Source organism: Schistocerca cancellata, chromosome 2, assembly GCF_023864275.1.
Source record: "Schistocerca cancellata isolate TAMUIC-IGC-003103 chromosome 2, iqSchCanc2.1, whole genome shotgun sequence".
NCBI classification, from domain to species: Eukaryota; Metazoa; Arthropoda; class Insecta; order Orthoptera; family Acrididae; genus Schistocerca; species Schistocerca cancellata.
The window spans coordinates 945,426,967-945,444,429 of NC_064627.1; the positions used below are offsets into that span (position 1 = coordinate 945,426,967).

The 17,463-nt window shown below is 42.8% G+C and overlaps 1 protein-coding gene across 1 annotated transcript in view; it reads right to left on the reverse strand.

Moving 5' to 3' along the window:
- The window catches only part of LOC126162916 (transcription and mRNA export factor ENY2-like), a 41,373-nt gene that overhangs the window by 23,657 nt on the left and 253 nt on the right, over positions 1-17,463 (reverse strand). Inside the window, exon 2 of the mRNA XM_049919732.1 lies at positions 16,854-16,999. Within this exon, the coding sequence (XP_049775689.1) occupies positions 16,854-16,999 (146 nt within the window). The remainder of the gene's footprint in view (positions 1-16,853; positions 17,000-17,463) is intronic.

Below are 17,463 nucleotides of genomic sequence, written 5' to 3' on the forward strand. Positions count from 1 at the left end.
GTTCATATGCTACATCAATTGTCAGTATGACTATTTGGTGTACAGAACTGGATATAGTGAGTTTTTTAAAAATTAAGGAAGAATCAATTTTCTGAAAACCACTTAATAATTCTTTGAAAGACATCCTTAACAATATCTTCAGCTGCTTTTTCCGGAATGGGATTTATTATAACACTCATGTCATCTGCAAAAAGTACTAGTTCTGCTTGCTGAACGTTAAGTGAGAGATCATTCACACGAATAAGGTAAAGCAGAGGACCCAAAATTGAACCCTGTGGGCCTCGCTTTGTGACAACTCCCCATTCACTAGAATTTACCACCCTCCCAACATCATTTGTGTTATTTAGCACAACTTTTTGCTTTCTGTTCGTTACGTATGATTCCAACCAGCTGTGTGTATTGCCTTCAATTCCATACAACCTGAGTTTTTCTAAGAGTGTGACATGATCCACACAGTCAAATGCCTTGGAAAGATCTCAAGAAATAGCAACTGGTGATAATTTGTTATTTAGGGCTTGTACTATTTGATGGGTAAATGTGTAGATAGCACTCTCAGTCAAGTAACCCTTCCGGAATCCGAACTGTGACATGTTGAGTAAATTATTTTCACTTAAATGTAAGACTACTCTTGAACACACAACTTTTTCGAATATTTTAGAAAATTAAGTCAACAATGAGATTGGTCTATAATTATTTAAGTCACTCTTGTCCCCTTTCTTATGAAGAGGTCTGACAATCGCATATTTCAATCTGTCTGGAAAAATTCCCTGTGCCAGCAAAGCATTACATATATCACCAAGGACTCCACTTATTAAATTAGAACAACACTCCACAGTTCTCTTAGAGACTCCATGAAAACCACATGAGCTCTTGTTTTTCAGTACATTTATAGTTCCCTTAATTTCAGTGGGGGATGTTGGTGCTATTTCTAAAGTCCTAAAGTACAGGGGAATGACATTTTTAACATTTTTTGCTGCTTCAACCGAACCCTTTAACCCTATTTTTGCTGCTACATTCAGAAAGTGATTGCTAAAAATACTTGCAACTTGTGAATTATCACTCACAACATCATCATTTAGCTTTATTGCTATGGTATGCTGTGCACTGTCAAGCTGCCCCATCTCCCATTTGACAATATTCCATATAGTTTTATTCTTATTATCCGCATTATTAATTTCTGTCAGAACACATAAGCTTCTCGACTTCTTCATGACTTTCCTTAAAATATTACAGTATCTTTTGTAGTCTGGATCAGCTTCAGTAAAGGGGATGATTGCGACCACCCCTTCCTGGCGAGAGAAGCCAGAGGAAGATCATTTGTCTCCTGCAGGGAGGTAGGGACCAATGTCCCTGGTGGGTGAGAAGCCACTGATCCGTAAGTAGGTGTGAGGAGCCCCAACAGTCACAGTGGCAGGCATGGATGAGTGGCCCTGAGGGTCCACCGCATGATGTTCAACAGGCAGGAGTACAGCCACCAAAATGGGACGACGTCACCATAGCTGTAGCATACAGCATTATTTGACATTCTGCGTGCAACTGCTCGAACTACTTCTTGGCCTCTTGATACCCAAGTTTGTCCAGAGGTTTTTATTCTTATACTTTCTTTTTCCTCTGGAAAATAGCACAATCTGGTGAGCAGAGAGAATGGTTCTTTTAACAGTTGACACAGATGGGGAGGTGCACAGGGAGTGATTTCATGCAGTGCTTGTCCACAATCTCTACAGATCGGGCTAACGTTGCAATCAGAAGACTTATGACCAAATTTCGAGCACTTTAAGCACTGTATGGAAGGTGGGACATATGGTTTCACATTGCATTAGTACCATCACCTTGACCTTTACAGGCAATGAATCACCTTCAAAGGCCAAGATGAAGGCACCGGTAGCAACCCTTTTGTCCTTTAGCTCCCTACGTACACAACGGCCAAAGTGTACACCCCATCGTTCAAAGCTAGCATGTAGCTCATCAGAATGTAAGAGCGGGTCTCTGTGGAAAATGATGCCCTGAACTAAATTTAGACTATTATGGGGAGTGACAGTAACCGGTATGTCACCAAGCTTGTTACAAGCGAGCAGTGTCCGTGACTGGGCAGGGGATGCCGTTTTGATCAGAATTTATTCACTTTTCATTTTAGAGATGGCTGCCACTTCCTCTAACCTGTCTTCTCAGTTCTCCACAAAGAAGAAGTGCTTTGTGGCCAACAAGATATCACCAACAGTCCATGTACGAAACAAATATTGCATGGAGTACTGCTCTGGCTGCCACTTAGCCCTACATTCCTCCCATGGTGCAGCCAGGGAAGAGAACATTAATCAGTTGTATCTCTGCATTGAAAGTGGATTGTTCTTTCACAGAGACCAGCAGGAGATAACTTAATCCACTTCATTTGTGGCTGATCCACCACAGTGCCACCCACTCTGAACGGGGGCTCTCCCCATGAGTGCTACCCAGCACCAGCAACAGCTACCTGTCCAGTAATCCCGTCACAATGAAGCACATACTAAATGAGAGGTTGGTTGGTTGGTTGGTTTAAAAGAGGGGGGAGGGGGGGGGGGGGGGAGGGACCAAACTATGAGGTTATCGGTCCTTTGTTCCCGGTAAAATAATTACACAAGGGAAACAAGAAAAGAAAGGAGACATACAGCACAACAACAGTAAACAGGAGAAAGGAAGAACCAGAAAAACGACAGGACAACCAACACTTCTTTGGACAAAACAGTAAAAGAAAACCACAGAGAGAGGCAAGAAACAAGTAGAAGGAGTAAAAACAAGAGAGCAGATGACCGTGGCTGGGCGACCACGAGAATAAAAATGAAAAGCCAGCTACTCTGCAACACACAACACCAGCCCTAAAAGCATTATAGTGCAGAACACAAAGACACAAAGGACATGCACTAAAACTCATATAGAATGATAAAACCCACCGTCACATATAAAATGTAAAACTAAATTAGCCGAAGGGGTGGTGTCAGCTAAAATTAATGGCAATGACTCCGGTAACGGAAGAGTCCGTCGCAGTGCAGCCAAAGAAGGACAGCTCACCAAGATATGGGCCACTGTCAGCTGAGCGCCGCACCAACACTGAGGTGGGTCATCATGGTGCAGGAGGTAGCCACGTGTCACGCAAGCATGGCCGATGCGGAGCTGCCAGAGAACCTGAGTCCCTGCAAGAGGCTCGCATGGAGGGCTGCCACACATTCGTAATCTCCTCAATGGCACACAGTTTGTTGTGCGTGCTGAGGTTATGCCATTTCATCTCCCAAATGCACAAAACCTTGCAACATAGTACTAAACGCAGGTCAGTTGCAGAGAAGCCGATCTCCATAAGCGGTTTTCGCGTAGCCTGTTTGGCCAGCCTGTGAGCAAGTTCGTTGCCTGGGATTCTGACGTGACCTGGGGTCCAGACAAACACCATTGAACGACTGGACCGTTCCAGGGCATAGATGGACTTCTGGATGGTCACTGCCAAAGGATGGCGAGGGTAGCACTGGTCGATAGCTTGTAGACTGCTCAAGGAGTCAGCACACAGAAGAAACGGCTCCCCAGGGCATGAACAGATAAGCCCAAGAGCACAAGATATAGCCACCAGCTCGGCCGTGAAAACACTGCAGCCATCGGTCAAGGAATGCTGTTCAATATGTCCACCATGGACACATGCAAAGCCAATGTGATCATCAGCCATCAAGCTGTTGGTGTAAACCACTTCGTGGCCTCTGTACATGTCAAGAATCGACAGGAAGTGGCAATGGAGAGCTGTGAAGTTAACCGAGTCCTTAGGGCCATGTGGAAGGTCCAAGCAAAGCTGCGGCTTAGGTGTACACTATGGAGATTTACGTGAATCGACCTCAAGTATAGGTGGTAAAGGCAAGGACTCCAGTTCTGAAAGAAGGAATCGGACATGAACTGCAACTGGAAGCCCTTACCTTGGCCGCCGATGCGGGAGATGAACAGCTGTGGGTGAGAAAAGGAGACTGTGATGCAGATGTGCAGGAGAACTACAAACATGTGCAACATAACACGCCAGCAGTTGTGCATGCTTAACCTGCAATGGAGGGACTCCAGCCTCCAAAAGGACACTGGTCGCTGGACTCATCCTAAAAGCTCCTGTCACTAGGCGAACGCCACAGTGATGCACTTGGTCCAGGAAACGCTAGTTGAGGGCGCTGCCAAACCATAAACCACACTTCCATAGTTAAGGTGAGATTGAACTAGAGTTCTGTAGAGCTCCAGCAGCACAGAGCTATCTGCACCCAAGTTGGTGTTGCTCAGGCAGTCTAGAGAATTGAGGTGCTGCCAGCACTTCCACATGACTACGACCCAACCTAACCGCCAACACACCATACATTCCAGCAGCTTACAAAGAACGTTGGTGAGGCTGATGGGCCAATAGCTATCCACATCAATCATGATTTTACCAGGTTAGAGCAACACAATCATGGTGCTCTCCCGCCACTGCAATGGAAAGACGCCATCACACCAGATCCAGTTAAAGATGATGAGGCAATGTCGCTTGTAGCCAGATGAGAGATGTTTAATCATCTGACAGTGGATCCGATCTGGCCCAGGAGCCATGTTGGGGCAACTTGCAAGGGCACTGAGGAGCTCCCACTATGTAAATGGAGCGTTATAGGATTCACTGTGCCATGTAGTAGACTTTCCCTTCTAGCCACCACTTGAGAGTGCAAAAGGTTGGGGGGGGGGGGTAATTCTCCGTCGCAGAGGTTCGAGCATAGTGATCAGCCAAGTGCTCAGCAATCGCGTTTGCATCAATAGATAACAAGCCATTTATTTTAATGCCAGGAATACCTGTTGGGGTCTGGTACCCAAAAATATGTTTGATCTTTGCCCTGACTTGGGAAGGTGACATATGGCACCCAATGGTCGAGACACATCTCTCCCAACACTCCTGCTTCTGTCGTTTGATAAGTTGGTGAATGCAGGCAAGGAGCCATTTAAAAGCTATGAGGTGCACCAGGGAAGGGTACTGCTTATGCCGCTGTAGAGTTTGCCGATGCTCCTTAATTGCTTCAGCGACTTCCGGTGACCAAGGGACTGCCTTTTGCCGGGGGCACCCTAAAGATTAAATGATCCTGTTTTCTGTCACAGAAACAATGGTTGTAATCACCTGCTCGACCATCACATTGATGTTACCATGTGGGGGAGATTCAACGGTGACTAATTGAGAGGCAGAGGGACAAAGGGGTAGTGGAAGTGTAAGTATGCAGCATGGAAAGGAAATAATGCTGCAAAGGCTGGGGCCCCGTGGAAGCCAAGCATGTACTCACAAGAGAGTTGAAAGCCCCCTGGAGGGCACCTCGTGGTTGTAAGACACGATTGTGATGAAACAACTGTAGGAATTTCCTGCTTCAAATTCCTTGTTTTACCTTTCTTTTTATTATTTCCTCCAACCACTTCGCTTCCCCTTCAAAAGGAGCAGGCAGTAATTCAGGCAGTGCCTCAGGTCACTCTGAAATGGATGACTTCTTGCCGCATGCAGTTCTGTGCTTTGGATCAGAAGTTTTAGTTTGACATTCACTGGAGATACCAGCACCAGCTGTGGAAGCACAGACTTTGGATTAAGACAAAGTGTATTTTATTGTTCATTGGAATGTAGACAAACTCTCTTATATTTTCTATTTACCTTTATGTTTGACAGTTCTTATTAAGTCATACTTTCCCACCTGTGTGAAATAAATCAGTTAAACCAAATATCCGTAACTCACTGGACCAGTATCATTGAATAACATACCATTATTACACTGGTAAGGTCCTTGATAACACGAAATGAACTTTTTAGTTTTTCCTTCCACCACACAAGGGTTAGATAATATTACTCACTGCCCGACATCATACTTAGGCAATTTCCTTTTTTCATTGTGGGATTTGGGTTCCTTCCTGCTGTCCTAGGGCCTTTGTGTGATGTCTGTTAGAAAAGCATCTGAGCTTTGGCCAGAAAAAAAAATGGTTTACCTGTAGCGTTGGACACCTTTATCACCCTGAAAATTGCTTCCTTGAGACTCCACACACTTCTCCCAGTAGTGCCACCATTGTTGGAAGAATGCCAAAAATGCCTCTTGGAAATGAGTTTAGCTCAGCTGTTGTTGCTGCCATATTTTCCCTTTATTTGAAATCGCGTTCCTTCCAATGGCGTCCTGAGTTTGCCGAACAGCCAGAGGGGACCATAGCAGTACAACTATGTTTGCTTAAAGAGCGGCCAATGTCAGAGTTAAAGTGTGCTTGTCTTATGAACTGCTGACAAACTGGGTCAACAGCCCAGGCTTTGTGTCATTCTTCCACATTTACTCCACAACATTTTATGGTGCGCACTTTGCAACACAATCCATTTGCAGATTTTCCTGGACAATGTGTAACCTCAAAATCAAATTTGCTTAGCCATAAAGTCCAGCCAGCGAGTCAAACAACTGGTTCAATCTTTCTGTCCAAGAAACTATTTCAATGCAGCATGATCCACTACAACGATAAAATGTCGTCCATACAGATAACTATGGAAATACGTGATACTCAAAATTAGTATGAGCGCTGAATTTTTAGTCCCTATTCTCCATCTTTCTAAGCTGTTAAGAAGTGTAAGCTACTGAGTGTTCTTTTCTGTATATCTCTTGACTCGAAACACAGCCTAGAGTACACTTGGTTGAGTCACACGACAATACAAAATATTTTTATAGGGGAAAGTACAACGGGGCTGGTGGCCAGTAATTCTTTCAATCGCTCAAATGCTGTTTTTCAATCTGGAGTCCAGTGAAACTTTAATCCCCTCTTTAAAAAATGTAAGTGTTCTAGCTACCTCCAATTTTTGGAATGTACCTTCTACAAAAATCGACAATCCCACAATATGACTAATTCCTTTAGTGCTGGGAAATCCTTTAAGGCTTGTACAGCTGTGGGTCAGTTCACATACTGTCTTGGCTGATAATATGCCCTAAATAGTGGATATCCTGTAATATGGAGACGAGTGTCAACTGTGTCCCATATAACCACTTAAAGAACTCTCAGACAAACCTTGTGCTTCTGGATGTCCTTTGAGAAATGAGTAGAGCTTCGTGCTGCTGTAAAAAGAGTGATGCGCGAAGCATACAACCACTACCACCGTTTTCTTGCTGAAAACCCAAGGAAATTCTGGCCTTAGGTAAAATCGAAGGCTTCCATCCAGTCACTCACTGATCAGTCTGGCTTGGCAACGGAAGACAGCAAAATGAAATCTGAAATTTTAAATTTAGCATTTCAGAAATCTTTCACACAGGAGGATCATACAAACATACCACTGTTTGAGCCTCGTACAGATTCCCATATGGAGGACACAGTGATAGACATCCCTGGGGTTGTGAAGCAGCTGAATGGGTTGAAAATAAATAAATCGCCAGGTCCTGATGGGATTCCAATTCGTTTTTACAGAGAGTACTCTACTGTATTGGATCATTACTTAGCCTGCATTCATCGCGAATCTCTTGCCCAACATAAAGTCCCGAGCGACTGGAAAAAAGTGCAGGTGACGCCTGTATATTAGAAAGATATAAGGACGGATCCTCAAAATTACAGACCAATATCCTTAAAATCGGTTTGTTGCAGGATTCTCGAACATATTCTCAGTTCGAATATAATGAATTTCCGAAGTTGCTGTCCATGCATCAGCACGGTTTTAGAAAGCATCGCTCCTGTGAAATGCAACTCGCCCTTTTTTCACATGATATTTTGCGAACCATGGATGAAGGGTATCAGACGGATGCCATATTCCTTACTTCCGGAAAGCGTTTGACTTGGTGCCCCACTGCAGGCTCCTAACTATATATATGGGATTGGTTCCCAAATATGTGAGTGGCTCGAAGACTTCTTAAGTAATAGAACCCAGTATGTTGTCCCCAATAGTGAGTGTTCATCGGAGGTGAGGGTATCATCTGGAGTGCCCCAGGGAAGTGTGGTAGGTCCGCTGTTGTTAGCTATCTACATAAATGATCTTTTGGATAGGGTGGATAGCAATGTGCGGCTGTTTGCTGATGATCTGTGGTGTACGGGAAGGTGTCGTCGTTGAGTGACTGTAGGAGGATACAACATGACTTGGACAGGATTTGCGATTGGTGTAAAGAATGGCAGCTAACTCTAAATATAGATAAATGTAAATTAATGCAGAGGAATAGGAAAAAAGAATCCTGTAATGTCTGAATACTCCATTAGTAGTGTAGTGCTTGACAAAGTCACGTCGATTAAATATCTGGGCGTAACATTGCAGAGCAATATGAAGTGGGACAAGCATGTAACGGCAGTTGTGGGGAAGGCGGATAGTCATCTTCGGTTCATTGGTAGAATTTTGGGAAGATGAGGTTCATCTGTAAAGGAGACCGCTTATAAAGCACTAATACGATGTATTCTTGAGTACTGCTCAAGTGTTTGGGATCCCTATCCGGTCGGATTGAGGGAGGACATAGAAGCAATTCAGAGGCGGGCTGCTAGATTTGTTACTGGTAGGTTTGATCACCATGCGAGTGTTACGAAAATGCTTCAGGAACTTGGGTGGGAGTCTCTGGAGGAAAGGAGGTGTTCTTTCTGTTAGTCGCTACTGAGGAAATTTAGAGAACCAGCATTTGAGGCTGACTGCAGTACAATTTTACTGCCGCCAACTTATATTTCACAGAAAGACCACAAAGATAAGATATTAGGGCTCGTACAGAGACATATAGGCAGTCATTTTTCCCTCGTTCCGTTTGGGAGTGGAACAGGGAGAGAAGATGCTAGTTGTGGTACGAGGTACCCTCCGCCACACACCGTATGGTGGATTGTGCAGTATGTATGTACATGTAGATGATATTGTCCAGATAGACCATGAACAGTTTCGGTTTATGATGCAGTAGCACCCAATCTAACAATTGCAGCAGGAAAGTCACCAGTGTATTTCTCACATTGAATGGTATGTAACGATACTGGTAATGACCAGATGGAATAATGTTTTAGGACCGTGCTCTGATGTTATTTCTAAGTGGTACCTACTTTGTACGTCTATGGTGGTAAAGTAACGGTATTGCCCCAGATTGGCTAAGGTATCTAGTGTTCGGCATGGATCAAGCACCAGTTCGCTGGTTTAAATATCTACACAGTGATTAAAAAACACGTTTACAAGCTGACATGGCACATCAGACGTGCAACAACGCTCAGTAATCACACAGGAATCAGGGGTTACAACCGCCACAAGTGGGTCCTTTGGACACAAGAGGACATTGCTGTACAAACACAGGCAGAGTGCACGGAAACTGTCGCCATTCACATTGTGGAAGCATTGGAAGTAACAAGGCTAGCTACATGTACCGTGAAATGGCTGACATGCATTTGATTTAAAGCGTGGCCAACTGCAACAGACAAGAAGTTGTGGGATTGTATCCTGCAAAATATCCTGATATAAATGTGCCATACCACACATTCGCCATCCTGTATCACCAACCGTGTGAAACCGGCTTGTTTCATTAGCACAAGTAGGACGCTGAACAGCATTAAGAGGTGCGGTGGAAGAAAGTGTTCTCTAAAAGGTGGAGCATATACCATCTGAGTAAATGAGTTGTATCCCACACCACTGAGATCCCACAACCATCTGCTTGGTGCACTGTACACAATGAAGGACTGCATCCATTTCACTTCCAATGCAACCAGCTATTGCAACTGGAGGACTACAACAAGAGCATGGGATTTGCACCATATTTCTGGAGGAATCCACTGGCGACCAAAGCTTCACAACAAGTGCTCTCTTCACCGATGAGGCTGGATTCTCACTCGAGGGCGTGATGAATGTTCACAACCTGCATATGTGGGCGGTGTGAACCCACATGCCTCACAATGCAAATTTACTCTTTAAGTGTGGGCTGGCACCATTGGAGATTGTTTAATTGGCCTATACATTCTCCCCGACCAACCTGATTGTCGCACATACTTCTTATTCCTGAAAGAGGTTCTGCTGTACATGCTGAATGACGTCCCCATGCCTATTCATCACTGCATTCAATCTCAGCAGGACAGGGCCCCCCACATATTCGAGCAGCCAAGTGAGGATATATCTGCAGGCAACCTTTCCCAGCCACAGGATTGGCTGCAGTGGGACAGCCACATGGCAATCGCAACCATACAATCGATTTCTTCATGTGGGGATATCTGAAGGGCCTTACGTATGAAGCACCTGTTACACCGCTGGAGGACCTTAGTTAGAAGGATTGTTGTGGCAGCAGGATGTCTTCAAGGTACACCAGGTATCTTTGAGACAGTGCACTGTTCAATGCAGTCTTGATGTCTAGTCATATCTCTACGAATCTGGACAAAACATCAAACACCTCCTGTAGAGGGTGTCCACTTGCAGCATGTGACTGAATAACTGCAATGCCATTTAGTAGCCACGGATGGCCTTTGCCACCCCTGGTAGCTATGTGGTTATTGCTTTTTGTTGAATGCTCTATGCACCATATCAGTTTGTAAACATACTTTTTAATTAACCTGTATATTCGCAGCAGAATCTCTACTCTTTCATGCCGTCCGATTACTTCTTCAGAACAAGATGAGAGATGGTGGCTAAGGACTGATATTTTCTTTTATAATTACACTATGAAGCTGTTGATTAATAAACTCCTTGCAATAAAACATTTTAAAATCATATCCCCCCCCCCCCCCAAATCTTCCCAGTTCCAAAGATAGTGTTTTGTGTGTGTTCACTGATTGAATGTCATTCGTTTCTTGTTAAAAGACCAAATGTTATCAACTCAGCATCTACTTCTTTTTATTGGTAGTGTTTTTCCTGATCAGATGGATTGTAACAGTTGTGTCATTTCATTATGTAATGCTAGACTTAAGTTATAAGATTATAAGTAATTACTTCAATCTTATTATTTGATAAAGTCTTTTTCCTAATCTGATTTTTAAATGACATTTCAGCAAATTACTCGCAGCAATTGTGCTATGTCGGTTGTCTTAGTATGTTGACGCAACTGATCAGCCACCAGTCATAGCTTTAAATGCATATTGCACTATCAGGGCTTGAACTTTCACAAAGTCAGATTCCCCTTTTTAAAGCATCATTTTATTACAAGATCAATACCAATGCAAAAGTTTTATGTATCTTTTCAAGGCCATACCTCATTGTGTTAAATATGGGCTGACAATACAGGCTTTGCTCCCATCATCATAACAATTGTGCTCTCTCTTTTGCCTATATTATTCCTTACAAGCCACATTTAAAAAATTAACACACAGAGGCCATAGGATGTAGATGGTGTGGAACCCCAGCAGCCACTGCTTCACAGCCCAGAGGGAGCGAACACAGCTGTGCCATAAGAACGGCAACCTGGCACAGCATGGACACCATAGTATGGCCAAGCTGTGCCCATTAGCATGAGCTGGACAGAAAGGTTGAAATACTGCTGCCTAGGGCTGAGTTTCCAGAAGAGCTGTGTTTCTTTATTGCTTCAAAACATCTGGAATAGAGGCTGATGACAGGGCCCAGCTGTTGCATGACAGTAGGTCAAACTGCACAGGCATACTGAAGGCTGACCCACTTCCAAGCTGTTGGCATGAGGGTATGGTGGAATGTAAGCAAGGGCTTCTGGTGACTTGCTGTATTGGCAAGTGCCTTGTCCCATGGACAGACTGTGGCTGTTGCCAGGTAATGGTTCTGGGATGTTTCCCATGCCGTTCTGGGATGTTCCCATGTCGCTAAAGTTCTATGGCAAAAAAGTGAAATCATGAAGCTGCACAACAACAGGGAAGCTGCATGAAGTACTGCACTATTTAACTAGTAGCAGCAGCAGCAGCTGTTGTGGCCTTTTCTGACACAGTAAAGGGAGGCCTGACAAGAGCAGAAAGAGAGACTGTAGGAAAACTGAAATCAGAGTAAAGTATATGTAACCAACTAAAATGTAAGAGTAATAGTAGTAGAAAGAAAAATATGTATAGAAAATTATTATTCTACACACTGTAAATTTAATTCAATGTTCAAGACAGGGAAAAAAATTAAGGGAATCATCATCATCATCATCATCATCATCAAAGACTGATTATGCCTTTCAGCGTTCAGTCTGGAGCATAGCCCCCCTTATACAGTTCCTCCATGATCCCCTATTCAGTGCTAACATTGGTGCCTCTTCTGATGTTAAACCTATTACTTCAAAATCATTCTTAACCGAATCCAGGTACCTTCTCCTCGGTCTGCCCCGACTCCTCCTACCCTCTACTGCTGAATCCATGAGTCTCTTGGGTAACCTTGCTTCTCCCATGCGTGTAACATGACCCCACCATCTAAGCCTGTTCGCCCTGACTGCTACATCTATAGAGTTCATTCCCAGTTTTTCTTTGATTTCCTCATTGTGGACACCCTCCTGCCATTGTTCCCATCTACTAGTACCTGCTATCATCCTAGCTACTTTCATATCCATAACCTCAACCTTATTGATAAGGTAACCTGAATCCACCCAGCTTTCACTCCCATACAACAAAGTTGGTCGGAAGATTGAACGGTGCACAGATAACTTAGTCTTGGTACTGACTTCCTTCTTGCAGAAGAGAGTAGATCGTAGCTGAGCGCTCACTGCATTAGCTTTGCTACACCTCGCTTCCAGTTCTTTCACTATGTTGCCATCCTGTGAGAATATGCATCCTAAGTACTTGAAACCGTCCACGTGTTCTAACTTTGTTCCTCCTAATTGGCACTCAATCCGTTTATATTTCTTTCCCACTGACATTACTTTCGTTTTGGAGATGCTAATCTTCATACCATTGTCCTTACATTTCTGATCTAGCTCTGAAATATTACTTTGCAAACTTTCAATCGAATCTGCCATCACAACTAAGTCATCCGCATATGCAAGACTGCTTATTTTGTGTTCACATATCTTAATCTCACCCAGCCAGTCTATTGTTTTCAACATATGATCCATAAATAATATGAACAACAGTGGAGACAGGTTGCAGCCTTGTCTTACCCCTGAAACTACTCTGAAGCATGAACTCAATTTACCGTCAACTCTAACTGCTGCCTGACTATCCATGTAAAGACCTTTAATTGCTTGCAAAAGTTTGCCTCCTATTCCATAATCTTGTAGAACAGACAATAACTTCCTCCTAGGAACCCGGTCATATGCCTTTTCTAGAGCTATAAAGCATAGATACAATTCCCTGTTCCACTCATAACACTTCTCCATTATTTGCCGTAAGCTAAATATCTGGTCCTGACAACCTCTAAGAGGCCTAAACCCACACTGATTTTCATCCAATTGGTCCTCAACTAATACTCGCACTTTCCTTTCAACAATACCCGAGAAGACTTTACCCACAACGCTGATTAAAGAGATACCTCTGTAGTTGTTACTATCTTTTCTGTTTCCATGTTTAAAGATTGGTGTGATTACTGCTTTTGTCCAGTCTGATGGAACCTGTCCCGACTCCCAGGCCATTTCAATGATCCTGTGTAGCCATTTAAGACCTGACATTCCACTGTATTTGATGAGTTCCAACTTAATTTCATCCACCCCAGCCGCTTTATTGCACTGCAATCTATTGACCATTTTTTCCACTTCCTCAAATGTGATCCTATTTCCATCATCATTCCTATCCCATTCTACCTCGAAACCTGAAACATTACTGATCGCATGTTCACCTACATTGAGCAACTCTTCAAAATATTCCCTCCATCTGCCCAAGGCATCCACAGGATTCACCAGCAGTTTTCCTGACCTGTCCAAAATACTTGTCATTTCCTTCTTACCTCCCTTTCGAAGACTTCTAATTACACTCCAGAATGGTTTTCCAGCAGCTTGACCCATAGTCTCCAACCTGTTTCCGAAGTCTTCCCACGATTTCTTCTTGGATGGTGCAATTATCTGTTTGGCTTTGTTTCTTTCTTCAAAATAACTTTCTCTGTTTACCTGGGTTCTGGTATGTAGCCATTTTTGATATGCCTTCTTTTTCCTTTTACAGGCTGCCTTGACGGTATCATTCCACCAAGCTGTTTGCTTCATCCTACTTTTACACACTACTGTTCCAAGACATGCTTTAGCCACTTCTAGTACTGTGTCCCTGTACCTTGTCCATTCCTTTTCCAATGACTGTAATTGACTACATTCAACTAACTGGTACCTTTCTGAGATCGCTGTTATATACTTGTGCCTGATTTCCTTATCCTGAAGTTTCTCCACTCTTATCCTCCTACATATGGACCTGACCTCCTGTACTTTCGGCCTCACAATCCCAATTTCACTGCAGATTAAATAATGATCAGTGTCATCAAAGAATCCCCTGAATACACGTGTGTCCCTCACAGCCTTCCTGAATTCCTGATCTGTTATTATATAGTCAATGACAGATGTGGTTCCCCTGCTTTCCCAAGTATACCGGTGAATGTTCTTATGTTTAAAAAAAGGAGTTTGTGATTACTAAGTCCATACTGGCACAGAAATCCAAGAGTTGTTTCCCGTTCCTGTTGGCCTCCATATCCTCTCCAAATTTACCCATAACCTTTTCATACCCTTCTGTTCGATCTCCAATCCTTGTCCTTTACTCTAACAACTACATCACTGAGTGCCTCATAAAAACTATCCATCTTATCTTGATCTGTCCCTTCACAATGCGAATATACTGACACAATCCTAATTTTCTTGCTAGACACTGTCAAATCTACCCATATCAGTCGTTCGTTTACATACCTTATTGCAACTACGCTGGGTTCCATTTCTTTCCTGATGTAAAGTCCTACACCCCATTGTGCTATTCCTGCTCTGACTCCTGACAGGTAGACCTTGTATTCTCCCACTTCCTCGTCTTTCTCACCCCTTACCCGAATGTCACTAACAGCTAAAACGTCCAGCCCCATCTTACTTACAGCCTCTGCCAGCTCTACCTTCTTCCCAGAGTAGCCCCCATTGATATTAATAGCTCCCCATCTCATTACCATTTGTTTGCCAAGTTGTATCTTAGGAGTCCCTGGTTTGTCAGTTAGAGGTGGGACTCCGTCACCTCCAAAGGTCCGAGGCATTTTGCTCTGATTGTTGCCAGCATCATATTAAAAAGTACCAGGGAAGCAGGTTGCTAGCCTTACTTGCCCCGAGTCCCATTGGGTTTTACCCCTAACGGCTGAGGGACTAACCGGTGGATTTGGTAGTCTTTGCCGTATGAGCACAAAGGTGACCACGACTCGGAAATAACAATAAACTGATTATCATGGAAACACACTTAGCCCACGTGTAATTATGTTTAACGACACATTCCCTACTTGACTTGTTACATATTTATAACTTTTTACAATTTGGAAAGTGCTTCAATTAGTCTTAAATGGTGGAGAGACTTTTTGCTTAACGGGAACACTAAGACAATAACTAGGGCTGCACACAGCATGTTTCTTTCACAGAAAGGTTGTAGGCCTAGTCCAAACAGCAAGCAATGAAACCAGCACTCGACACCTTATGAAGGCACTTAGAGAAGGTGTCAAAATACCACAGATAGAACAACGATAAACACTGATCTAATTCAGACACTTGGAAATCACAAATATCATTGATGAAAGCTTGACAGATGACAATCTGGGGCACTGGATGGAAGCAGAATTTTTGATCACCAATGCAGTATATCCAGGATAAAAAATGGGAGCCTCTGATTAATATCCTGTATGTATTAGTTTATGTGACGATTAAGTTTACACTTACCACACATAACAAAAATTACTTCTACACAATGGATCTTTTCTATGGCCTTGTTTTAAAACTTATTAACCTACTGCCATAACAAGTAGGAAAAAACATTTATTTACACAACTAGCCATATGCCTTACAATTATCTGTTAACTTCGGGGCTTAACAATTTTCTGGGAGCTGATGCTCAGCACCACTAGTTACCATTGTTTTATCCGCCATGGGAAGGCTTACCTGACTACTATGAGCTATATTACTTCTGGAAGTGTAACTAATGTGAATGCTCAGTTCTCTTTTATACTTTAAAGAGTGCAGTAGGCCTACATACAGCAATGAGTATCTTGCATGACTTGAATGTTTTCAGTGTAGAATATAACTCTGTACCTGCCACTAAGTGTGTCACCTTTGTTACGAAAATTTTACAGCAGTCATTTTGTACACCATAAACTTTACAACATACCAAGGAACTAGCAGTCATAGTAAAATTTAAGTTCTCAGGAATGGTTTAGTTTGTCTAGGCATCTCAACTCTGTGGATGGCAGGAGCTATCATACAACAGAGACTTACTGGCCATAGACCTCATTATCACAGCCATCCCACCAATACAGGAAGCAGACATCCAGCATCGGTAAGTGGAAATGATCTTAAGTTTCTGTCCTCGTTCTGAAGTAAAAGGTAATTCATACAATGTAATGATTACAGGACTTTCACCAGGTCTTAATACGCAAAACCTCACTTAATTTCAGATTTTCTTAGTGAGCAGCAGAAATAAGATCTATGGAACTAACATCTCAGGTTGACAATATTAATTCACAGTAGTAGTACAAGACCAGGCTGACACTGTACAAACTTCATAATCTTAAAACATCAGATACTATAAACTTACCCAATACAACTGACTTTTGGGCCCAAAAATGATCTAAGCTAATCTTTGACTTTGTTAAACATAAAAGATAAACCATTAAAAACAAATTTCGGAAGATCGGACCAAAAACGACATATTTTAGTTTAATTTTTGCCTAAAAATCACACACACTGATTTCGGCTGTGGAGAATCTCTGTAAACGATTTAAGAAGAAGCAACTTTTATGATCAATCGTGTATAATAAATTATTTGTTCAGCTAAAATTTAATACATTCTTCAGAGTCAAACACAAATAAGCTCCTCCGTGTATACTACTTGAACCTTACCTCTGCCCTTCGGAGTCACTTCAGAAATTAACTGTTCAGCTGTAATATTCTGCACACCACGTTCCTTAACTATCTGTCTACAATGCATCAGGATCTGGTCTCGCCATCCACTTTCAATCAGTCGTGTTCGTAAAAGTTCCTTAAACCTGTAAAACAAGCAGTTAGTGTATTAATTGAAACAATCGTCCCAGTGTTTTTCTGCCTAGCCACCAAATTTGTTAACATCGAGTATAGATTCGAAGTCTTTTCCGAAAGTATTTGTATGGAGTGTAGCCATGTATGGGAGTGAAACATGGACGATAAATAGTTTGGACAAGAAGAGAATAGAAGTTTTCGAAATGTGGTGCTACAGAAGAATGTTGAAAATTAGATGGGTAGATCACATAACTAATGAGGAGTTATTGAATAGAATTGGGGAGAAGAGGAGCTTGTGGCACAACTTGACAAGAAGAAGGGACCTGTTGGTAGGACATGTTCTGAGGCATCAAGGGTAAAAATCGTAGAGGTAGACCACGAGATGAATACACTAAGCAGATTCAGAAGCTTGCACAGGATAGAGTAGCATGGAGAGCTGCATCAAACCATTCTCAGGATTGAAGACCACCACCAC